This window comes from Caretta caretta, chromosome 10, assembly GCF_965140235.1.
Source record: "Caretta caretta isolate rCarCar2 chromosome 10, rCarCar1.hap1, whole genome shotgun sequence".
In the NCBI taxonomy this organism is placed as follows: Eukaryota; Metazoa; Chordata; order Testudines; family Cheloniidae; genus Caretta; species Caretta caretta.
In genome coordinates, this window is record NC_134215.1 from 79761019 (window position 1) to 79786100 (window position 25082).

Below are 25082 nucleotides of genomic sequence, written 5' to 3' on the forward strand. Positions count from 1 at the left end.
TAAGTCTTAATAAATTTGCTAATGGAAGCACTAGAGCACAAATGAAGGGAAAAAAATAACATTGTGTACTTTTGTTTCTAAGGTAAAAGTATCTGTGCAGAGTTCACGCTGCCATCCTGACACCATCAAGCTTGAAATAATTAGCAACATACCTTACAAGAATACAGCCACAGAGCTTTACCAGAAGAATTTCCACATAATGAAAACTGACTTAGTAAAAGAAGTAACCAGATCTGCAGAGGAAGCTCTACTTGCCCAAGAAAAAAACAGAGTTGAAGTAATTCAAGAAGAACATCAGGAGTATTGCCAAACAAAGGGAGTTAGCTTGTACCAACTGCTTGAGGAAATTAGGGACTTGGCTCTACTGGATGTATCAGCTGGTAACTGAGCATGAAATAGTATTTAGCTGTGCTCCACTGAAGCAGGTTTGCACAATTTTAAATCGTTTTTAAAATGGATAGTGTAAGCTGATAAACCATTTTTAATGTTTTCTGCTTTTGCTAATTTGAACTGTACCTTAAGTAAAATTTAACAAATGATTTTAGAGTGAAACAGCAGTAGTTGATTTAAGATGTTTTATACATGGTTAACTACTGTATTCTCACTGAAAGACTAAAGATTGTATTGGGGTAAACTACTTAAGATGCCTTTTTAAAAAAACAAATCTGATCTTGATCTAAAAAATAGGTGACTGGACATTGTTTTTTCTAAACTAGATTCTTGTAGGAAACCTATATATCTGCATAAGCAATACAACACTGATGTAGCCAGACCACCACTAATCTTGCCCCTTTAGTTTTGATCCAATTAATTTAACTTTAAATACCTTTTTAATTCTACAGCTCTATTTACATTAAACCTGAATGAAGCAGTTCTGCTTCACCCTTTATATGCTTGCTACACAAAAGTGCACTTTAAAAAAACCTCAAAGCTGTCTACAATTACAATACAAATTAAATCACGCTTCCAGGCCTTATTCCAAGATTATCAACATAGTTGTGGGTGATTTTCACTGGCCTCTAACTCAGTTACTGTATAAACAAACAAACAAAAATGGTTACTGGTACATGTGGTTTTAACTTGATTACTGGAACCTCTGTGGGTATTTATAACATACTAATGGAAGGGACACTTTAGGGGAGCCTCACTGCCACTATCAAAATTAATATGAAGCTAAATGTAACATTGTTTGATGGCTTTAATAAAGCATGAAAGGATTATCTGAAGAAAATTTCTTTGGGGAGGTTTTCAAAGACAGAAAAGGAAGTAAAACAAACACCCAATTCCTACAGAAAGTCCATTCAACTTTCCTGAACTGGTATACTACCACAATTAAAAAAAACCTATTCTAAACTTAATTTTCAATGAAGTTTTGCAAGCTTTCTGTGCTTACTCCCTTTTCTAAAAGAAAAATTAAAATAAGGGAATAAATACATAGCACTTGTTGTAGGAGGCAAAAATCCTTTAAAAGGATAACCAGAATTCAGATGATTTGTTGATGAATGGCTAAGTCCACTATCAGATACCCCCCCCCCCCTTGACCACAGAATGCTTTAACAATTGTAAATCTGAAGCTACTTAACTTCCTGTCATGTGATTTGTCTCATGACTTAAGCAACACCAAATGAGTAGAGTGTTTAGAGCAGATTTGATCGACAAATTTGTGTGGGCCCATCATATGAGTATGTAGAGAATATTTTTCAAATTTGGTTTCCAAAATTTAATAACTTTCAAGGTGCTGTATAAAATAACTTACTAATATATAAGCATTTCATAACGAAGTACTGTTACAAAATGCTTCAGAACAGTTAAGACAGGGTGCATGTTGATACTGAGCAAAAAGTTCCTGACACTGAACCATCACTTATGTTCTATTAAAAACAAAAAACAAAAACCCCACAATTAACGTGATGTAAAAAACTTTATACAAACTCAGGCTTTCAAGACCCAGGTAAGTTAAACTTGAGGAATGTGAATTGTATAAATAAAAAAGTCACTTCATAGTATAGGTCCAAGAAATTAATGTCAATATTTTCACTGATACCTTTTTTTGTCTCTGTGGAAAACGCAAGTTTTAAAAAAACAGTTGAAATAGAGAGTAGGTGTGTTAGTTTCCTTTCTTGAATTACGGTATTGGAGAAAACAGTTACTAGAGCTGATATCTGCTTTTTTACACAGAGAAATGGATTAATTTGGTCCAGCTACATTGATGTCATGACTAAGCTTTCCATAGAATGTCCAAGGTTTAAAGGGAAGGGGGGAAGAAGTCAGTGACACTTGAGCATATTAAGATATCTGGGTCTTTCTAAAACGTCATTGTATCCAGAGGAAAGGTTATTTGATTTCTTCTGCACCTTTAAGTTGTATATCTTTGTCTACAGCTTCCATATCAGTAGCTTGAATTTCTACTTCTGTCAGGTCAGCTGGATCCCGAGCCACAATTGTTTTAAATTCTTCATTTGGCTGGGTGGCAGACAGATCTGTTTAAAAAAGTAAAACATTATTGCCTATGATGTCAAAGTACTCCAGTTTCATTTACCATCTGCAATTTAATTGCTCAGGCTCATACCTCTGAGCCGCCACCCTCAAGAATTCAGGACAGTCACTAATTTGAAATCTCTGACCAGCAAAGATAATTGTACAGGGTTTTGCTGGGAGATGGATAAAGATGCAGCAATCAACTTACTTTCTGCATTTTAGAAAAAAAGTGCTATCAGTTATCCCTAAAGTAGAAGTCTAGCTGCAACTTCTTGGTTGGGAATAATAGACACAGTCAAAATGAACATTTTGCCAAGGATATCTTTCTGTAATAATCCCAGATAAAACCCGAGCAGGAATACAGAGGATGACGATAGAATTTATGTAAAATAATAAAAGATCAAGAGTGAGTGCACATACTATCAAGCCAGCCAGATCAAAGCAGTACTGGACGGGGGTTGTTCTAACCCAGCCAAACACTAAGCCTTTACACTGCCAAAATTTTCTTGTTCAATAATCACACCTTCCAGAAATTTATACACATCCTTTAGCAAAGGCTACTCTATGGGTTTGGACTAGAACTAGAGAAGAAATTATTTTCCCTTGCTAATGACATCTGTTGCAAATGATCCAGATCAGGGGTCGGCAACCTTTGAGAAGTGGTGTGCAGAGTCTTCATTTATTCACTCTAAGGTTTCGGGTGCCAGTAATACATTAATGTTTTTAGAAGGTCTCTTTCTATAAGTCTCTAATATACAATAGTTTAGTTATATGTAAAGTAAATAAGGTTTTTAAAATGTTTAAGAAGCTTCATTTAAAATTAAACTAAAATGCAGAGCCCCCCAGACCGGTGGCCAGGACCCAGGCAGCGCGAGTGCCACTGAAAGTCAGCTTGTATGCCGCCTTTGACACGTGCCATAGGTTGCCTACTCTGATCCAGATCTTAACCCAAACTGCAAAAGTCACAGAATACAAACAGTTGACCAGCTATTAAGCAAAAAAAAAAAAATTGAGATCAAAACTAACTGGCACACACTCCTATGGCAGGGGTTCTCAGCCTTTTCCTTACTGAGACACCCTCCCCCCCCAGCTATGCCCCAACAACATTTTTCCTGTATATAAAAGCCAGGGCTGGCGTTAGGAGGTATCAAAGAGGGCAACTGCCCAGGGCCCCACACCACAGTGGGCGCCACAAAGCTACAGGCTTTGGCACCTAGTAGTGGGTCTCAGGCCCCAGGCTTCAGTCCCATTCAGCAGGGCTTTGGCTTTCTTCCCTGGGCCCCAGCAAATCTAATGCTAGTCATGCTTGGTGGACCCCCTGAAACCTGCTTGCGGCCCCAGACCTCTGGTTGAGAACCCCTGTCCTAGGGTACCAGTACTTTCAGGTTAGGCATTACGTTTTTCAACTGTCTATACAACAGCTTTTCTAGACCGCTAACTTTAACAGAAACAATGGCATCTGGACAAAAAACAAACAAAAAAACCCCCCCAAAACTAATTTGCATCCCCCTTTCAGACAACTTTCCTAACAAAGAAAAAAAAAAGTGTCTATATAACATGCTGGGAATGGATCTATATAGACAAATCACCCCAGAGGAATGGAGTCTGATCTACAAAAAAGGACCAGCAACCTCAGTCTGTAGTAGGATAAGAAAATTTATTTGAGATACTATTTCAGTGGTACCCTCACACCCATCAGGTTAATAGATGGATACATTCTGGAGAAATTGTGGTGAAAGATTTTTATGCACAGATGATGGCCATATCTAGCCAGAGAGTACTGGGATGGAATTTGTAACCAAATATCACAAATAATTGGATATTTATTACCAATGTATCCTTTGGTAATCCTCCTGGGGCTTCCTAGTGGAAATGGTCACACAGCAGGAAATGAAGAATTATCTTATCTACTATTAGTAGGCTATTGCTAGCCTCCCACTTGGGGGGGAGGGGAGGAAGGGCAAAATAGTGAACTGTAGAGAAATGTTTTTAAAATGTGGGAGATGGTTGTTTTAGGAAAATTACCAGCAAAACTGACAGAAGACAGATAGATATTTGGTTACCACTCAAAGTACAGTCCTCGGGGGAAAAAGCACACCTGTGCAATTTTTTTGAATATTAACATTTGATAGACATACCTGATTTGTTAAATGTGTAATGAGAGATTTTCACTCCACTAATAAAAATCACTAGAAATGACATGTCATGGGTAGTGAGTGTCAAGATACTCACTAACATGGTAACACCATGTTCTAGATCACTATGTATTACTGTGTAACGTTTCTCTCAGCAAAAGCTCACTGTTGTAATGGTTGATATATAGTCTCCAATAATTACATAGCTAGAATCTGTAAACCTGTTAAAACTTCCTAAAGAAAAGAAGAAAACCTAGCTCTATAGAGGGTTTTTGAGCCTGCCACTTTCTAATAGGAAGTAAGAGGCAAGACTAGTGGATCAGTCTCTAATGTGTATCCATTACATCATAATTTAACCCCTCTTATATCACCACATTAGCCCATATTCACATTATCTTTAGAACCATGAAGACTAGAAACTCCCCCCTCCAATATGAAAGCTTAATTGACAGGTAACTTTCCCTGGGGAGGGGTTTATCTGTGTGGTTTTCTGAATGGTTAATCTTAACTGCAATACAGTGAAAGCTCCCACTTTGCACAGGTAAAGGTTAAATCCTGGAAAATAGAGCATTTCAGAAAACACCATTCAGTTAGGTGTCTACTGCTCCATACAAGCACAACCCCCTAGAACAGGGATGGCCAACCTGAGACTGAGAAGGAGCCAGACTTTACCAATGTGCATTGCCAAAGAGCCACAGTAACACACCAGCAGCCCTCCTCCCCCATCAGCTCCCAGTGTTTCCCACCCACCAGCAGCACCACCGATCAGCACCTAATCCTCCACCCCTGTGCCTCCCGCTGGCCGCGATCAGCTGTTTTGTGGTGTGCAGGGGGTGGGGAAAGAGAAGGAAGAGCAAGGGCGCAGCAGACTCAGGGAAAGGGGTGGGGGCCTTGGGGGAAGGAGTGGAGTGGCGCTGGGGCAGAGCCAGAGGTTGAGCAGTGAGCACCCTGTAGCACATTGGAAAGTTGGCACCTGTAGTTCCAGCCCCGGAGTTGGCGCCTATGCAAGGAGCCGCATATTAAACCACTGAAGAGCTGCATGTGGCTCTGGAGCCCCAGGTTGGCCACCCCTGCCCTAGAAAATCAGCAGCTTTTTAAAATATATTTTTAAAGCATGTCCTGTGCTCTTCTTTGGTTTGATGGTGTGGGCTTTGAGATTTCTAAGCTATGAACATTACTTATCAGCATTTAAACTGCAAAATTGTGTTACTATTTACCATTTTCTTGTGATTGACTGTTAAATTGCAACTTTGCCTGTCTTCTTTCCAAGGCTAGTTGCCGATTTCTCTCAATTCTTCGCTGTTGCTCCTCTGTCAGGGCAGTACTTGAGTGAGAATCAAATTCTTCCTTCACGTGTTCAGAAAAGGGGTCTAATTCTTCTTCAGGAGACATTTTGAGCCCATTATTTCCCCCTCCACTACCTGTATATAAAAAGGCATGAGTAAAAACCATCAGCACTTTTGAAGCCAAAGCTTTACTATTAGTGAAACCAAAAGTTTCAATGTAGGTCTAAGATTGTAAAACCACGTTAGAAAATAAATTTTAAAATTGTAAAGACTACATTGGTAGCTAGAGATAATTCACTGGTTTAAAATGAGGCTAGATAGTGGGTCTCTGATTTCTATAAAATCTGTGTTCTTTCCCCCTGGAATACTAACAGTGTTGACCAGCACCAAATAGACCACATTAAAAAAAACAAACAAAACATTAAAAGTTCTGAATGCACAGGGGTTTTTGTGGGTTGCTGGTTTTTCTGTTTTGTGTTTTTGGCTGCACCAGGGTCCATACATTGGGCTTGAAGGTTTGAGGTGAATAAGAGGTAGGACAAAGGGCTTGTCTTCACATACAGTCTTGCAGTGCTGCAGCTCTGCCGCTGTAGCCCTTTAGTGAACATGCTACTATGCCAACAGGAGAACTTCTCCCCTTGGCATAGTTAATCTACCTCCCTGAGTGTGGATTTTTATACCGATATAAGTCTGGCCAAATCAATGACACATTAAATCCTTGTTAAAAGGTTCAGATTCTCCACTGTGCCACATTTCCTCCTGGTGAAGAAAAATGGAGGGTTAGAGCTGACTGATTCTCTGATGCTGGGAATCAACAGGACATGTTCAAATACATTTGTTAATTTAGCGGTCTATCAAATGCAAAACCAGTCACTCTTTAGAACTCCTCATTATGTTGCTACAAATAGGGAATACTTATCAGCATGACTGCCATATTTTACAATATGCAAAATGGAGGTAGAGAAATCGAGTGACTTGCGCAAGTGTACAGAGTATTAGAAATCAGGAGTTCCTGGTTTTAACTCCATTATAGACACATCCCTCTCCCAGCAGAGTAGAGGATTAGGGTGTCCTTTCACTTGAAAGGAATGCATCTCAGAAGTGCCCCAAGGCAATGAGATGGCAGAAAATGTTTTTGAATAGAATTTTCAAGCTGACTTCCGCCAAGCAACTGCTCAAATTTTTCAACTACTTCTGAAAATTCTCTATGAAACATCTCTCTTTGAAATCTGAGGACTGGTCTACACTAGGAAATTAGGTCAGTATATTTATGTCGCTCAGGGGTGTGAAAAATCCAGACCCCTGAGCAACGCAGTTAAACTGACCTAATACGCAATGTAGATAGCGTTAGGTCGACGGGAGAATTCTCCGAATACCACCGCTCAGGGAGGTGGATTACCAATGCCGTGGGGAGAACCCCTCCTGTTGGTATAGGTAGTAGTGCAGCTGTGCTGCTGCAGTGTTTTAAATGCAGACAAACCCTGAGGCATCTATCACGGCGGTATAACTGCTAGTGCCATCAGTCTTAATCTCTCTCTTTTTTTAAAAAAAGACAGCAGAATCTTGATTTTATGAATGCCAATCTTACGAACAACCTGTAATAAAAACTATTTTTCCCTGACTGGGAGGGTGGGAGGGAAATAAGTCACATAAATGTGTTGTTGAACAACAAGTGAACATCCTGAGGTCCCTTCCAACCCTGATATTCTATGATTCTATTAGTCTGCAGAAGAGAAGAATGAGGGGGGATTTGATAGCTGCTTTCAACTACCTGAGAGGTGGTTCCAGAGAGGATGGTTCTCGACTATTCTCAGTGGTAGAAGAGGACAGGACAAGGAGTAATGGTCTCAAGTTGCAGTGGGGGAGGTTTAGGTTGGATATTAGGAAAAACTTTTTCACTAGGAGGGTGGTGAAACACTGGAATGCGTTACCTAGGGAGGTGGTAGAATCTCCTTCCTTAGAAGTTTTTAAGGTCAGGCTTGACAAAGCTCTGGCTGGGATGATTTAATTGGGGATTGGACTAGATGGCCTCCTGAGGTCCCTTCCAACTCTGATATTCTATGATTCTATCCCTGCACATTCTGACACCTTGAGTGCATTGACAACTGCCTGGCATTGGTTTGAAGGACAAGAAGAAACTGATGCAGTGCAGCAGACCTACTGTAATTTTGAGTTGTTCAATTTTATTAACTCCTCAATCAGTTTGTAAAATTGGTGTTCTACTATAACATGATTTTAAAAACTAGTGTATGGAGCCATCGCACAGAAAGTCTGATAACTAGACAGACTCTGTCGGCAGGAACCATGTGTTTTAATGTACGTGGCTGTTTAGGGTTGCATTAGATTACTAACAAATACAACCAACAGCAAATACAGCCACATTTATGTAGTTGCACTAATGTCTCACACTGGGTTTGAACTCATGTCTCCTGCATAACATATTTGATCACAAAGCTAGTTAGCTTTTTCTCAGAACTGTTTTTCATGGCACGGAGTCACCTGAAAATATGAAGTGTCATTCACACATTGTCGTATTATCTTTTTTTTTCAGAAACACTGCAGTGAAAGCATGAGTATTACAAAACACTGTCTGTACATTAACATCTGCGTTCTCTAAAGGTTTTCTGCATTTAATGACAAAATGGTCTATGGACATACATTTTTGTGTCTATGCTATTCTGTAAGATACCTCATATTTACATATGATCAATTAAAATTGATAAAATAAGCCTCACTATTTTTTCTAGTATTAACTCTTGTGCTTATAGTTTATATTTCTTGACTTTACATGCCAACATTGTTCCATTGTCACACAGAGGAGAACCTACACAATATTAATAGATCCTTCCCAAAATGAAGTAGATAAACTGGGCTATGATAAGGATTGGCCCCAGTCACAGTATCTCCCTCTTCAGGCTGACTCACTGTGGGACAATAAGGAGGCCAGAAGACAAAAAAACACTCAACATGAAAAGGAACAAGGAAGTATAAAAAGAATTGACTGAGAGGACTGCAACCCCCTATGGGCACAATTTATTTATTGTGTAGCTTCAAGACATCATCTAGACTGGAGATTTGGCCAGATTACAGTCATTGCTATAGAGGCAACAGCACCTGATCACTAATCTAATCAGATCCCCATGGTAACTAATACCTCATCTAGATAATTTAGAACTACTGTTCATAGCACAGCCTAAACAGATTTTATCCACAATGAAAACAAGCAGACAAGGAAGGTGGTAATATGTTTCACTAGTTCTGCCACAGAATGATCATAGAGAAAAAGGGAAAGATTTCTTACTGCTTGCTCACCATAAGCAATGAGGACCCAAGGGAGAACTATGGTCTGTTACTTCTCTCTAGTATTACAATTTCTTTCACAACACTAACTGAATCCAACTCACTTTTCATGCAAGGAAAAAATTTTTCCACAGACTAGTAATAATACTACTTTCTGGTTCATCTGAAACACTATTTGATTATATAAAGAACTGTTGCGTTAGCCACTTCAAAATTCCCTATTGCCATTAAAAAAAAAAAAAAGTATGATTTTGAGATAGTGGAAAGAATTAAAAGGAGTAGTACGTACACAGAGAGCTAAATACAGTAGTGGCAGCAGACACCAATAAGTATTTTTAACAAGAAAAGAATCGTCATATAGACTGACTACTCTGTTAAAATGGGAAACTTATACATACATAAATCACCTGATGTACTTAACGAACCTTTCAGAGTAACAGCCATGTTAGTATGTATTCGCAAAAAGAAAAGGAGTACTTGTGGCACCTTAGAGACTAACCAACCTACTTGAGCACAAGCTTTCGTGAGCCACAGCTCACCTCATCGGGTGAGCTCACGAAAGCTTGTGCTCAAGTAGGTTGGTTAGTCTCTAAGGTGCCACAAGTACTCCTTTTCTTTTAATGAACCTTCTATTTCCTATCAACCACAGACTAGTAAACTGCAAGAGCACTTCGATTCTGCACCTCTACAGGTGAAGTGGAACCCTAATGTTCATTTTATGTCAAAATAGAAAGCTTCTTGAAGCCTCTAACAAGTCAAACATTGTTGATGTCCTGCTTTTGGGTTAATGTATTATCCACTACCTATTTCCCTGCTGAGAATGGATAATAAGATGTTGAGAAACTTCTCCTTTACTGAAAGCTACTCATCTCTAGAGATATATATAGCCTGATCAGGCTGTAGAGGATAGACTTAAATGTGATCAAAAAAAATTTAGCATAATTCTATAAGTCTTCTACAGAGACATGTTATTAAAAGCGAGGACCAGATAATCCTAGGAGTTTCCCCCTCCCCCCATACAAGGATGCAGATGTATTGTTTTTCCATTGTACCTTATTTTTTCATTGACTGTGAAAGTTGAGAACAAGTTAATGTTTAAATAAACTACTGGAACAAGCTGCAGAAAAGCATACATGCCTTCATTACTTGTAAAATCTTCATGCAAAATTGGAAGATCAAGTCTAATTCGCTTTAAGCAGGTCTGAAATGAGAACAGATGCTGTTTATTATAGATCAATGTTTTCACCAAAACATCTTTGCACTATTTCTCAGTAAAACAAGAGAGAGTTACATAAAGCTTAATGTAAAACCTGAAACTTAATTGGTAAATTTATATACAACTGAGGATACAGGGTGTAATCACAGGGCTTCCCTGCCACCACACCAGGCGCGCACACCTTTACTAACATTTCAATCACTGATGTCCTGCATAGTCCAGAAGGAAGAAAACCACATTGGGGTCCCCAAGGAAAAGAAAATCAGCTAAATGGTATGCTGCCTTCCATCTACTCACCGTTCTCGCACTTACATCAGAATGGAAGAGAAGCTGAACTTGGCAGTAAGCCTCCCTCTCCCTCCAAAAAATTTTAGTATAAATTTATGTGGGTTAATACCATATTAATTCCTACAGCACTTGATCTTCCACTGCCTTTCCCCAAACCCGGGATTCTGCAGAGTGCAACAATGGACTGGCAGTAAATAGCAGCATAATTACTGGTCCTGCCATACTGATGCAGCTTGAAGCAAGTACTGCGGGGCCTCTGGATTCCATTTCTTTTTCTGGCTCACCCTTAACCAATTCCACTATGCTACACCCGTGTCAAAACTTGTGAGATTTTGAATTACTTTGTTTCCCTCCATATGCTCTTGTATTAGAAGAGATGGTTACGAGCCTGTGTATGTATTAGACCAGGTCAGATAAAATTTAACATCTGTGAGTCAATCAGTTTTAGCAATATAACCTGAATGTCTCCAACAGCCAGGCTAAGAGGAATTGGAGCACATTTTACTTTTAACCAATACAGAGGAAAATAGACAGATTGTGAACAATTGCCTCTTTTGCTAGGCTTTTGGCGACTAAAAGCTTTCCTACTCAGGCCTCCATTCACAGTTGTCTACTGGTCGGCTATTTTTGCCTGTGAGGTATCATCTCTTTCTAGGTGATGGTAAAGTGTTTAACCTGCTGCTAACCTGCTTTCACCCTCTTTCCCCCTCTCAGGAAGATCTGTGCCTTTCTTCACAGTTCCTTACAATTCCTCTTTTTCCCTGCTTCTCTGTTTGGGCTGAAACTCTGTGCTGTTAGAAGTTTGTTTTTCGGGTTCCCCATCTTTCCTTAAGCAGTGCAGGAAACAGCACACCTACTAAACATTCTGCTGCAGATGTAAATGTAAAAATAAATTCCAGCACTCCAAAATAACTTACTTTGGTAATAAAGGATGCACCTACAAGTTACAGCATGTTCTCTGAAATACTGTTTTGAATGAAAGGTAATGTATAATGAACTCTTAATTTATTCAACACTGATTGAGATTGTTAATTCAATTAAATAAAGATGTGCATTTAATTTAATTAATTATTTAGGAGAGCATTATAACTTGTCTTCCTTTTTTGCACAGTATTATTCTCCCAAACTCTGTCTCTTGTACAATATGGTATTTGTAACAAAATAAAAAAAGGACATGACAAGCACTCACTTGAACTTCCTTTTTATTTCCCAAAGACTCTACTCTCTCCATGAAATCATCAAACTGCAGTTTAGGGAACAGCCTATGAGCCCAATGTTCCATGTGTCGTAAAAGTGTCTTCAAGTCTTCTGTCTGGAACATAAATAAATGACATGCCATTCCAACAGTTGGATAAGTCTGCAGATTATAGCGTGAGAAACATTTTCAAAGACACTGGTAGCTCTTCTTTTTTGCAAGGCTGAAAGTCTCCTGGAAACTGAACAGGTAAGTGTATCAGGTGATCTTACATTGTACTAGATAATTAATGATTGCTATTATGGGCTATTACAAAAGAGTGTAGCCAATCTATAATAAGAATGGTGATCAGCATTCAGATACACACCTGCATAGACTTTAAAAGCACCTTTTCAAAAACCTATAAACTGAAAATTAATTGTTTTTGTAAACAAAAGCTCTTTAACAGAAGAGAAAAAAACGAACAAGTGGTGAAAGATTCATTGTCACAATTGTGACAATCAGGGTCCAGAGACCCCAAGCAGAGAACAGAAGGTTTAAAACCCCCCAAAAGAGCAGATGAAGCAAATGACTGCGTACTGTATTATTGTACTATGCAAGTGTATTGAGTAAAGTCTTATGAAAGCTTGCAGTGTTCTGAACTTGAAGATCATGAGATATGTAGACTCTGGTTCTGAATGTGGGTGGGTGCGTGGGTGGAAGGAAGACGAAAGATGGAAAAGCGTTGTAAAAGCAGGTTTGCAATTGAGGTTTTCTTCCAGAAACTGAGGGGCAGTCATTTGGCAAGTGATGTCAGTGAAACTCTGGATTCTCCCTATGGCTAGGGCATACACTGGGAAACTGTTTAAAGGCAATAGGTATATGGAAGTGTAAAGCCTAAGGTTGCATCTTTTTTATTATACAAGTTACACAGTAATGTTTAAAGAACGAGGAGTACTTGTGGCACCTTAGAGACTAACAAATTTATTTGAGCATAAGCTTTCGTGGGCTAAAACCCACTTCACTGCATGCATGCAGTGGGAAATACAGTAGGAAGATTACACACACACACCATGAAAAAATGGGTGCTGTTATAGTGTATGGCAACACCCATTTTTTCCATGTTCTCTGTATGCATATATATATATATACACAGTAGGAAGATATATATATAAAAATGGGTGTTGCCATACACACTATAACAGCACCCATTTTTTCAGTGTGTGTGTGATCTTCCTACTGTATTTTCCACTGCATGCATCCAATGAAGTGGGTTTTAGCCCACGAAAGTTTATGCTCAAATTTGTTAGTCTCTAAGGTGCCACAAGTACTCCTCATTCTTTTTGTTGATACAGACTAACACGGCTACCACTCTGAAACAGTACTGTTTACTCTCCCTTCCTATTTCATCTTTGAATCTGTGGCTTTTCTATTCAATAAACCTTTAGTTTATTTTTACTCCAAGTAAACAGCAGACACTGTGTTCCCCCAAAGTCAACTGATAACTGAGGGGCAAGATTCATGCCTTTAGGGGTGATGAACCAAAGGGGAACAATCAGAGGTATGGTAGTTAAGAACTCAGGGAGGATGGATTTGGGGAGACGTGGGGATAAAGGGTTATTGGTGTCACCCTGCAAGAAGTAACTAGGCTGGTGGAAACCAGGGTGAGACTTTGTGGGCAGGTGGCTCGTGTCAGGGACCTGAGCCATAGTAGCACAGCATTAAGGGACCCCAAGGTTATACGGCAGGTGATAACAGAACCCCTAACTGGGTGATCCCTAAAACATCACAAAAATAGTCTCACATTAACAGAATTACAAGAATTAAATATAGATATATTTTTAAAACCATTCCATTCTTGCAAACATTTCAGATCAGATCCTTAGTTTTGCCGAAGTCCTGTTCATGCTACCACTGCTGTGATACAAAGGGAATTTAAAATGACCTCAGATAGGTTTACACCAAATGCTTTTCCCACCACTTCAAGTGGAGAATCATGTGCAAGGGTGAGACCAGAGCACACAGGACTTCAGCTGATCCTCCAACTCAGTGTCATTTAGAATGGCCCCAAAAATGCTTAAGTACATGCAATGTTGTAATTGAGATTTTACAAAGTCAAGGAATTTGGTGGTTCCCATAGCAATCATAGCAGTCCACATACATCGTATGTTCTATTCTAGTCATGTTAATTAATTCTTTAAGGTTAAAAATTAAATTACAGCTGTTGTGGGAACAATAACTTTGAATTTCCTAGTACTTTTCTAACTTTTGTATGTGTAAAACTTAATTAAACCATGTTATTAAGTCAAACTATTCAAAGACACTAACAATATCTGTTGAAAACAGAATAATCAGTCTTATTACCCTCCCAAAGTTTAAAAACAATCGTTCTGTGGGCACATCAAAAGTTCCAGCAGAATGGTTCTAGTTTGGAAAGTTAACTAGAAATGGTTTAAGGTCAGGATGCATTTTTCCGATCATATTTCTTCAGTTGGTGTAGGTTAATATGACTGAAAAATCCCCAACAAGATGCATTTGAAATAGCATTAGCTGGCCCTATTTTAGTTTAGGATGAAGTTTTTATACATTTTTACAAGGTAATGTTTGATTTAGTTCTGGAGCTGTACTTCACTCCTCCCAATTACAAAAAGTAAACCTTTCAACCAAACTATATTCCTAAGAAACAGGATAAAAATTGTTAAATATTTCTTACCTCATGTCCTTTACCCTTAAATTTTGCATTATCAAATACATGTCGCAAGGCTGGAAGTCCTCTCTCTGAAATTAACCTGTGAATATGAAAAATGTCCTGAGTTAATATGGTCTTCAATTTTTTTTAAAGTTATTCAACTAGAAATTCTAAAGCTTACTATTTGTGATTTTTTATTAGGGCTGTCGATTAATCACAGTTAACTCACGCAATTAACTCAAAAAAATTAATCGCACTGTTAAACAATAGAATACCAATTGAAATTTATTAAATATTTTGGATGTTTTTCTACATTTTCAAATATATTTATTTCAATTACAACACAGAATACAGAGTGTACAGTACTCACTTCATATTTTTATTACAAATATTTGCACTGTAAAAATGATAAAAGAAATAATATGTTTCAGTTCACTTCATACAAGTACTGTAGTGCAATCTCTATCATGAAAGCGCAACTTACAAATGTTGATTTTTTGTTACATAACTGCACTCAAAAAACAAAACAATGTAAAACTTCAGAGCCTACAAGTCCACTCAGTCCTACTTCTTGTTCAGCCAATCGCTAAGACAAACAAGTTTGTTTACATTTATGGGAGATAATGCATGGCACTTTTGTAGCCGGCATTGCAAGGTATTTACATGAGATATGCTGAACATTTGTATTCCTCAATCAGGATCAGGGCCACATTGTACAGTGTCTAATACAAACGTAATAAAAAACGGTCCCAGCCCTAACAATTTACAGTCTATGTGGAACAGAGAGGATGACCAGTGCTAGTATACAGATAACCAAAAGGTTAATATTGAATGCTTCCAAGACACTCAAGTATGATATCCTAGAACAACATTTAGTATACCTAAATGACACATCTTCACAATATAGGGATTCAGCCCCGTTTACTTTCCCATTTAAAAAGAAACAGAAGGACGCAGAAGGAAATTATTTTCTACTCCTTAACAATGCTAACTACAACAAATATAATCTCGAGAGCAAGAATTTGTATAATATCTATAAAAATCAGATTTTACGGCACTTCACAAGACTGGATAACACCTGGGAAAGATCAACAATCTGAAGTCTTATTTTGAAGGATTTCCCAATTAAAAAAAAAAGTCAGAAGAAATATTCTTGAGACAGACTGAAATCTGAAGTAATCTGAAGGACAGAAAAGATATTATACAGAAAAAATGCACTCTCATATATGACACTTTACCAGTAAAACAGTTTTCGTGTCCCAAAGCGCTTACAATAAAAGTATGATGTAGGATAACAGCACTATAAAGGTAAGTGAAGAACAAAAGGATCAGGTACATTTGGCAACAATAAGCTAAATATATTCATCTCTTAATCTAAAACCTGGTAATGACCAAGTGGTTAATGTGGAAACATATAAACACCCTAAATCATTTCTGCCAGGCAGTCACACAAAGATTACTATTTTTTGAACACTGAAATCATCACCAGTACATAGGAACATTGTGCAATAAATACCTTTGAGCATCTAATTTAGGTATTGGCCTTTTAACTGCCTTCTGTATAGACACAGTAGAATCCTTCGTTTGGGATGGTTTATTTCCATCTTGCTCTGACAAATAGAACACAACATACTATAAATCTATAATGCAAGTGATACAAACTATCATTACTCAAATTAATGTTTTGCATGTTTATGTTCTACTAATATCTCACTGGCTCTACCAGTTGCCAGTTTTCCTCTGAATGTTTACAGAGCACATTCTGTACATGTCACTGTGAATAACTGATGCCTATATGTTCTCTCCTTCCTTTCCCCCCAAATGAACTTTATTAAAAAAAGTGTTTAAAAAGAAAAAGGAATATTCCTGGTATCTTAAAAGAATGTTCTTTTCTGGCAAAAAATAAAACTATTTCCCATCTTAATGAAAAACTCTACTTTTAAAATGTGTTATTTTTATATTTTGTTATATTAATAATTTATGTAATGTTATATTTTGTTAATTAGTGTAAACAACAATACACTGTGTGTGCTTTAACACCAAAAATCAAGGCTATAAATTATAACTATGGTGTCAGGAGTCCTTAAGGATTTTTTTTTGGGGGGGGGGGGGGGGGAGAGAAAGGGTGAGGAGGGGAAGAGAGGAGGAGTTAGCTGCAACAACAAAATAAAAGGTAACTAGACTAAGGCCTGATTGTGCAAAGATTTACACACATTCTTAACTTTACACAATGCATAATCCTATTGCCTTTAACAGTGCATAAAGTTAAGCATGTGTTAAGAGTAAGGCTTAAGTTAAGTGCTCTCAGAGTAAAGCTATGTGAAACTGGTATCTATTTAGGGAGGCAAAACTTTCTCAAGTGCCCTAAGCCAATGGTATTCAAACTTTTTTCATTTGCGGATCCATAACAAATTTCGAATGGAGGTGTGGACCCTTTTGGAAATCTTAGGCATAGTCTGTAGACCCTCACTGCCCTAAACAGATGGTGATTAATTCAAAACTGAATGAAAAAGTAGGGATGCTGACCAGAGCCACCTGAGTAATGGCCATGTCACCTAAACTTTAGAGAGTCATAGTAGAATAACCAACAAAGCAGTACTTTAACAGTATTCTTGTTTTGGAGTCAACATGAGATTTCTCAGAGGATTACAAAAACAAGCCAAATTAATTTATTCGTAATTCTCACCCCCCCACTTTTTTCTTTTTCAAAGTATCCAAAAAAAAAAAAAAAAAAAAAAAAAAAGAGGCTCACACATAATTAATCCCCTCAGGTGAAAAATAAACTGGGAGATACTCTATCAGCAAATTTTTAAAAATCCTTAGGAGTTTGCTAAATGAGTGTAGTGCATTAGATAGAAGAGAAGAAAAGAACAGAGACATTGCAAAGAGAAGTCTCTCTGTGACAGTCCTGATATAACTACAGACCTGGTAGCCATTGCCAGTTATGAAAGATAGATTTCTGGGAATCAAAAATAAAACAGCTGAACTCAGTGAAATATGGAAATAATATTACTGGATAACCCTGTAGGATATGACTAAGACCCTGATTGCGTAATGTGTTCTGAAAAGGCAGTTCCATGAACCAAAACTGACTTCAAACAGGACTCTGTGTGGTCACATGGTCCATCCTTACCGTTCTCATCACAAGACTAGGGTCTATGTTAATCAGATTTATTACAGTAATACCTAAGGGCCAACCAAGAATGGTGCCCCATTACTATAGGCACTGTACAATCTGTACATAAATTCTTATATTACATGCTTTATTCTCTGAAGTTCAGAAAATTCAACAGTTGGGAAATTCATTTCCACATATCAACATTAGTGTGCTTATCCAAACCAATCTATTCCTGATCAGTAAGCGTTTCACTTTATTCTAAAAGGGATGTAAATCAAGAATCAAGGAATTCATATGTAAAATCTAATATTTGAGAAATGGAAGTTTAACATTATTCATAGTCAAAGTGTACCATCTTTATATAAAACAACTGTCCAGTCAACTTATTTGGCTATCAGATATTCAAGTCTTCCAAATTTTTAAACTAAGAATAAACGAGCTACCATAGTGAGTCAGACCATGGTCCATCTTGCCCAGTATGGTGTCTTGGACAGTGGCCCATACCAGAGCCTCAGGGGGCAATTATGGAGTGATCCACCATCTTGGCTTCTCATGGTCAGAAGTTTAGGGTTGCCCCAAACATGCGGTTGCATCCCTGACCCTCTGGACTAATGGCCATTGATGGACTTATTCCTCATTAACTTATGCAGTCCTTGTTTTTAACCCAGTTATACTTTTGGGCACACAATATCCCACAGCAATGAGTTCCCCAGGTTATCTGGGTGTTGTGTGAAAAAGTATTTCCTCTTGTTTAATAGGCAGCAGGTTTAATACAATTTCTTAAAAGGTAAACAGAACTTCTCTATTCACTTCTTCAAAATCAAGAATGGAGTGATAGGCCTCCAACATATTCCCATCCCTAGTCATCTCTATTAATCTGAACAGTCCATAAACATTTTTGTTGCCCTTCTCTGACCTTTTTCTAGTTCCACTGTATCCTTTTTGAGATTGGGCAACTAGAATTGGACAGTATTCAAGGTGCGGGTACACCACAGATTTATAGAGTCGCATTATGATATTTTATTTTCTACCCGTTTTCTAATAGTTTCTAACATATGGTTAGCTTTTTTGACCACTACTGTGCACGGAGCAGAAGTTTTCAGAGAAATATCAATGGTGACGCCGAGATCTCTTTTTTGGGTGCTAACAGCTAATTGGGAATCCACCGTTGTATATGTAAAGTTGGGATTATTTTTTCAGGTGTGCTTTACTTTGCACTTATCAACATAGAATTTTATCTGCCATTTTATTTGTTGCCCAGTCACCCAGTTTTGTGAGATGCCCCTGTAATGCCTTGCACTCTATTTGGACTTAACTATCCTGATTAATTTTGTATCATCTGCAAGCTTTGCCACTTCCCTGTTCACCCCCTTAAAATTAAAATATATCCTGAAGTACTTAATAATTGGATTTTTCTTAATCCATATAATTACAACCTGTTATGCTTAGCACCCTTATTCTTCAGAATGTTACAACTCCTGTTCCATTAAAAAAAAAAAAAAAGTAGTCACACTTTGCAATGTGTGAAAGTATTTTATTACTAGTAATCTGAAGCAAGTGGTGTTCACTGACTATTTGGTTTCTGTGTTGTAGTATTCATTCCTTTTCATTGATATTACAAGAATATAGATTTTTCAGAATAAAAAAGTATATTGAAACATCTATTTTGTTTTACAGATATTTTGATGGGGAGTGTGCAATACAGAAAATGTTTTGTTCCCCTGCAGGGTTTATCATGCATGATCAGGTCCAATTTTAATTTACAGAAGCAGAACAATTTTTCCAATCAATTTTAGATAACTAGAATTTTATAAACCAATTTAACAGAGTACGACACTAACATCACAGTCAATTTCACAGTATTTCAGTATCTATGCTGCAATAGAGATTCTTTAGTTCTAGAAGATATTCACCTTCATTAGCGAGGGCTCCTTCAACATCATCTCTCCCTGGGGAGGAAGGAGGTGGAAGAGGTGGAAAAGTTTCATCTTCTGTATCATCGTACTCAGGAAGATCAAACAAGTTGTTTGCTAGTGGATCTATCATCTTCACAATTAAGCTTTTTCCCCTAAAGAAGAGTGTCAGACATTCAAATAGGTGGGGTGTGGAGAACAGGATGTGAACTACTAAAAAGATACACATACTTTGTCTGACGATACCCGCATTTTATGGAAAATATGTTTGCCAGTTAACATGAGGGATTCAAAACATCAAGTAGTCCAGAAGATTAAAAGGATGGGATACTTACACAGATAATCACAGTGGTAGCCGTGTTAGTCTTCATCTGTAAAAGCGGCAGAGTCCTGTGGCACCTTATAGGCTAACAGATGCATTAGAGCATAAGCTTTCGTGGGTGAATACCCACTTCGTCGGATGCATGTAGTGGAAATTCCCAGAGGCAGGTATAAATATGCAAGCAAGAATCAGGCTAGGGATAACGAGGTTAGTTCAATCAGGGAGGATGAGGCCCTCTTCTAGCAGCCAAGGTGTGAACACCAAGGGAGGAGAAACTGCTTGTAGCTGGCTAGCCATTCACAGTCTTTGTTTAATCCTGAGCTGATAGTGTCAAATTTGCAAATGAACTGAAGCTCAGCAGTTTCTCTTTGAAGTCTGGTCCTGAAGTGTTTTTTTTGCTACAGGATGGCTACCTTTAAATCTGCTATTGTGTGTCCAGCGAGGTTGAAGTGTTCTCCTACAGGTTTTTGTATATTGCCATTCCTAATATCAGATGTGCGTCCATTTATCCTTTTACGTAGGGACTGTCCAGTTTGGCCGATGTACATAGCAGAGGGGCATTGCTGGCACATAATGGTGTATATTACATTGGTGGACGTGCAGGTGAATGAGCCGGTGATGGTGTGGCTGATCTGGTTAGGTCCTGTGATAGTGTGGCTGGTGTAGATATGTGGGCAGAATTGGCATCGAGGTTTGTTGCCTGGATTGGTTTCTGAGTTAGAATTACTATGGTGCGGTGTGTAGTTGCTGGTGAGAATATGCTTGGCAGGTTGTCTGTGGACGAGGACTGGCCTGCCCCCAAGGCCTGTGAAAGTGAGGGATTGCTGTCCAGGATGGGTTGTAGATCACTGATGATGCATTTGAAAGGTTTTAGCTAAGGACTGTATGTGATGGCCAGTGGAGTTCTGTTGGATTCTTCCTTGGGCTTGTCTTGCAGCAGGAGGCTTCTGGGTACACGTCTGGCTCTGCTGATCTGCTTCCTTACTTCCTCGTGTGGGTATCGTAGTTTTGAGAATGCTTGGTGAAGATCTTGTAGTTGTTGGTCTCTATAGACCGTAGTAACTCAGGAACCAATCCATGCAATAAACCTCGATGCCAACTCTGCCCACATATCTACACCAGCGACACGATCACAGGACCTAACCAGATCAGCCACACAATCACCGGTTCATTCACCTGCACGTCCACCAATGTAATATACGCCATCATGGGCCAGCAATGCCCCTCTGCTATGTACATTGGCCAAACTGGACAGTCCCTATGTAAAAGGATAAATGGACACAAATCAGATATCAGGAATGGCAATAATCAAAAACCTGTAGGAGAACAAAAAGAAAAGGAGTACTTGTGGCACCTTAGAGACTAACCAATTTATCTGAGTATAAGCTTTCGTGAGCTACAGGTTGTCTGTGGGCGACACTTCAACCTCGCTGGACACACAACAGCAGATTTAAAGGTAGCCATCCTGCAGTAAAAAACCTTCAGGACCAGACTTCAAAGAGAAACTGCTGAGCTTCAGTTCATTTGCAAATTTGACACTATCAGCTCAGGATTAAACAAAGACTGTGAATGGCTAGCCAACTACAAAAGCAGTTTCTCCTCCCTTGGTGTTCACACCTCGACTGCCAGAAGAGGGCCTCATCCTCCCTGATTGAACGAACCTCATTATCCCTAGCCTGATTCTTGCTTGCATATTTATACCTGCCTCTGGGAATTTCCACTACATGCATCCGACGAGGTGGGTATTCACCCACGAAAGCTTATGCTCCAATACATCTGCTAGCCTATAAGGTGCCACAGGACTCTGCCGCTTGCACAGATAAATTGACTGGACAGTTTCATTATGGGACATAAACAGGAGGGCTGGTCAAAAATTGTCCATCAAAACAGTCTTACAAAAATATTTGGTCATATTTTATGAGACATGTCTGCTTTCCATGGAAAACGTGTCAAAAAATGAAAACATTCTAGGGTATTTTTTATGAAAATAAAAATAATCAACATCTCCTGGAAAAAAAATAATCCAACCAGCTCTAACATAAATCTTTGTGCTTCAAAGCATAGTTTAACCCCAAATTAATGGGGCTAGAAATAAAACCTTCCCATGTCACCAAGCTATTCCATAATGACCGATTATGAGAGGGGTGGGTAACCTACAGCATGCGGGCTGGAAGCCCCAAGCCTTGGCATCCCCCCAGCAGAGCTGGAGCCGGGAGCACTCGCTCACCCCATTGCACGGGAAGCTGGTGTTGCCAGGCCGTTAAAACTCTGGTTGGCTCCACACAGCTCCCAGAAGTGGCCGGCATGTCCCTGCAGCCCCCTAGGAGCAGGAGTGACCAGGGAAGCTCCACGCGTGCTGCCCACCACCAGTGCCAGCTCCACAGTTCCCACTGGCTGGGAACAGCAGACAACGTTAGCTGTGGGGGTGGCACCTGTGGGCGTGGGCAGCATGCACCATGCAGACCCTCCTGGCTGCGCCTCCGCCTAGGGGCCGGACATGTTGGCTGCCTCTGGGAGCAGTGCGGAGGTCAGGCAGGCAGGGAGCCTGTCTTAGCCCTGCTGCTGACCAGGAGCCGCTGGAGGTAAGCACCACCTGGTCGGCGCCTGCACCGACCCTGTCCCAGGTCAGAACCCCACCCCCACCCTAACTCCCTCCCAGAGCCCACATCCCAAACCTCTTCCCAACCCCCTACCCCAGCTGTGAGCCCGCTCCCGCATGCCAAACCTTGGCCGCAGCCCAGAGCCCCCTCCTGCACCTCAAACTCCTAGGCCACAGCCCCCTCCACCCCCAAGGTCACACCCCAACCACCGTCCCAGCCTAGAGCCCCCTTCCACACCCTGAACCCCTCATTTCTGCCCCCACCCCAGAGTTTAGGGGACACCCCCAGCCTCTACGCCCTCCCCCCCAGGCTGTGTGTGTGGCCTGCCACTGATTTTTTCTGTGGGTCAGTGGTCCCTGATACGAAAAAGGTTCCCCAGCCCTGCATTGTGAGGATTTTAGTGCTTTCCCCTGAAGCAGCTGGTCCACTGCTAGAGACAGGTTCGACAGGCCGTCAGCTTGACCCACTCGGGCAGTTCCTAAGGTCCACAAAACTAGAGAGAGAAATAGTTGGCCTCCGATCTCCTGCAGTTACAGGAGTCCGATCGGTACCCGCAGCAGGAGGCGGAGCCAGCTCCAGGCACCGGTGGCTGTTGGACTGCCCGTGTGCCCCCTACACTGCTCCGCCGGGGGTCGGCAGGCTCCGGGCTGGGCCACAGCTCAGCCGGCTGCGTGAGGCCAGCGGGCGACACGGCCCTCCACAGTCGAGGTGCCCAGGGCCAGGCGATCCCGCTCCCCTCTGGCCCCCAACCAAGGCCTGGCCCGGAGCTCGCCTGGGTGCAAAGTACTAACGAGCCGGCCGGCTCCCGGACCGGTCAGGCCACTCACAGAGGCCGGGAGCAGATGGGTGCTTGCCCCACCCACTGGGGAAGACAGAGTCTGAGAGGACCGAGCCGCCATGGGAAGGAGGGTACCCGAGACCCTCCGCCTGACGGAGGCTCCCCGAGGCAGCCCCTCTTTCATTCCGTCCCTCAGGGGAGCCGGCTGGGCAGTGGGGAGCGAGGGAACGGCGCTCTGTACCTCAGGGCCGGCCCCGGCCTCGCGCCAGCCCCTCCCCCACGTCCCGGCGGCTGGAAGGCAAATCCAGCGCGCCCGCCTCTGGGATCGACCGGGCATCCGCGCAGACAGAGGAGGAGGAACGAGGAAAGACCGCGAGAACACGGCCGTGTTCGCGCCCTCTCCCCGTCCAGTCAAAGCTTGGCTCTCCTCCCACCCTCAATAATGAAATCTCGCGAGTGTTCAAAAAAAAAAAAAAAAAAAAAAACCACCGCGCGCGACGCATTCTCGCAGATCCTTTGTGCTTCGGCCTCCTTTGGCGCCAAAAGTCCCAACGGCCTCGCTCGCTCGGGTTGAGGGACTCGGCGCGTGGTGAAGCACCCCGGCTTCTCCCTCAGCTCTGCTCGGAGTCTCTAACTCCCTCCAACAACCATTCTCCGCCTTTTTGAACGAGGCCTCGCCTTCGCATTGTGTTGTTCTTGGAGGCCCCTTATAGTCCTGAGTCAGTAATTTATTATTCATTGCTAATTGATCAATTAATCCAGGAATTAAGGCTGATGGAGCCAAACATAGTGAAATAGCGTTGCGACCCGTCACATTAATCATTCATTATTAAATGGCTCCCCCCATACTGACCCTGCCAAGGGCGTCTCTCGTGAGGGCTCGCTGCCCTCCTGCAGCCCGGGGAATGGCCTATTTGCCTGGGCTTAGTTCCCTATAGTTCTGCAGTCTGAAACAAATGATCTTATGGAATTATTTGTGTGATGTTTGAGGTTACATTGGGGGGGAGGGGAGCTCATAACGCAGAAGCGAAGGATGGCTCCATTTTACAGTATTGCCAACCCCAAGTATTCGAAAAATTAAAAGTCAAGCCTGCCAAAAATTAGCTTTGTTCCATAATACATTGTGGGTTCTTTTTATTTTCCTTCTGGGTTTTGAGCCTTTTGGTCAGTCTTGGGTCATGTTTTCATGCTTTTTCCATAAGTTGAGGGCTCGGAATCCGCCCCCCCCACCCCCGAAAACAAATGATCATATAATGACTAGCTTTCAGGACTTGGGGCTTTAAGGAATGCGTAAGTTATTGTGAGAGTTAACAACATTATCAAATATAATAAAATATAATTGAGCTACACCTAAAAAAAATAGGATTGAGATTTTATCATATTGTTTACTATGGGCTGCCTACGTTGCCCATATCACAAATAAAATCACTTTTCAGTAGGTCTCGGAAATGTAAATTGCAAGTGAAAAAATCATTTTCCAGTGTGTCTTTCATATTTCCATACAAATATAATTTATTTTATTCTTAGTATGACAAAACAACTATTGACACTTTTCAATGAAGCAAAATAACATTTTATCTTTCAGTTAAAAACTAATTTTACATCTGATACTGTAAAACTGTTTCATCACGAATTGCAGGGACATAATATATAGGCAAGAATGTATGCAAAATACTAAGCAGATTATTTGTTTAGTAGCTGTTTGAAACTATTAAAGGTCATACATGTTTGTCAGCATTCCTGTTTGCATTTATTTCTCTGCTTTCTAGATATCGTGTCAAAGCT

General features: G+C 40.4%; 2 protein-coding genes and 1 non-coding gene across 8 annotated transcripts in view; 1 reads left to right on the top strand and 2 right to left on the bottom strand.

Moving 5' to 3' along the window:
• DIS3L (DIS3 like exosome 3'-5' exoribonuclease) overlaps nucleotides 1-1220 on the top strand; it is a 29619-nt gene extending 28399 nt beyond the window's left edge. For all 5 annotated transcript variants that reach the window (XM_048867391.2, XM_048867390.2, XM_075133233.1 and 2 more), the window contains one exon: nucleotides 83-1220. In XM_048867391.2, coding sequence (XP_048723348.1) covers nucleotides 83-388 — 306 coding nt within the window. In that variant the 3' untranslated portion in view covers nucleotides 389-1220. The remainder of the gene's footprint in view (nucleotides 1-82) is intronic.
• Nucleotides 1221-1902: 682 nt separating this feature from the next.
• On the bottom strand, nucleotides 1903-23687 carry TIPIN (TIMELESS interacting protein). 2 transcript variants are annotated; one of them, XM_075133237.1, is made up of 8 exons: nucleotides 23539-23687; nucleotides 19598-19752; nucleotides 16083-16176; nucleotides 14591-14666; nucleotides 11893-12015; nucleotides 10337-10400; nucleotides 5831-6034; nucleotides 1903-2480 (listed from the first exon to the last, which is right to left on the bottom strand). In XM_075133237.1, the coding sequence occupies exons 2-8, from the start codon at nucleotides 19728-19730 to the stop codon at nucleotides 2335-2337; spliced, it is 840 nt and encodes a 279-aa protein (XP_074989338.1). In that variant the 5' UTR covers nucleotides 19731-19752; nucleotides 23539-23687; the 3' UTR covers nucleotides 1903-2334. The 2 variants fall into 2 exon arrangements, with proteins under 2 accessions (XP_074989338.1, XP_074989339.1); XM_075133238.1 differs by lacking the exon at nucleotides 23539-23687 and adding an exon at nucleotides 23347-23494.
• On the bottom strand, nucleotides 8144-8279 carry LOC125644460 (small Cajal body-specific RNA 14). Its single transcript, XR_007359022.1, has one exon.
• Nucleotides 23688-25082: the final 1395 nt, after the last annotated feature.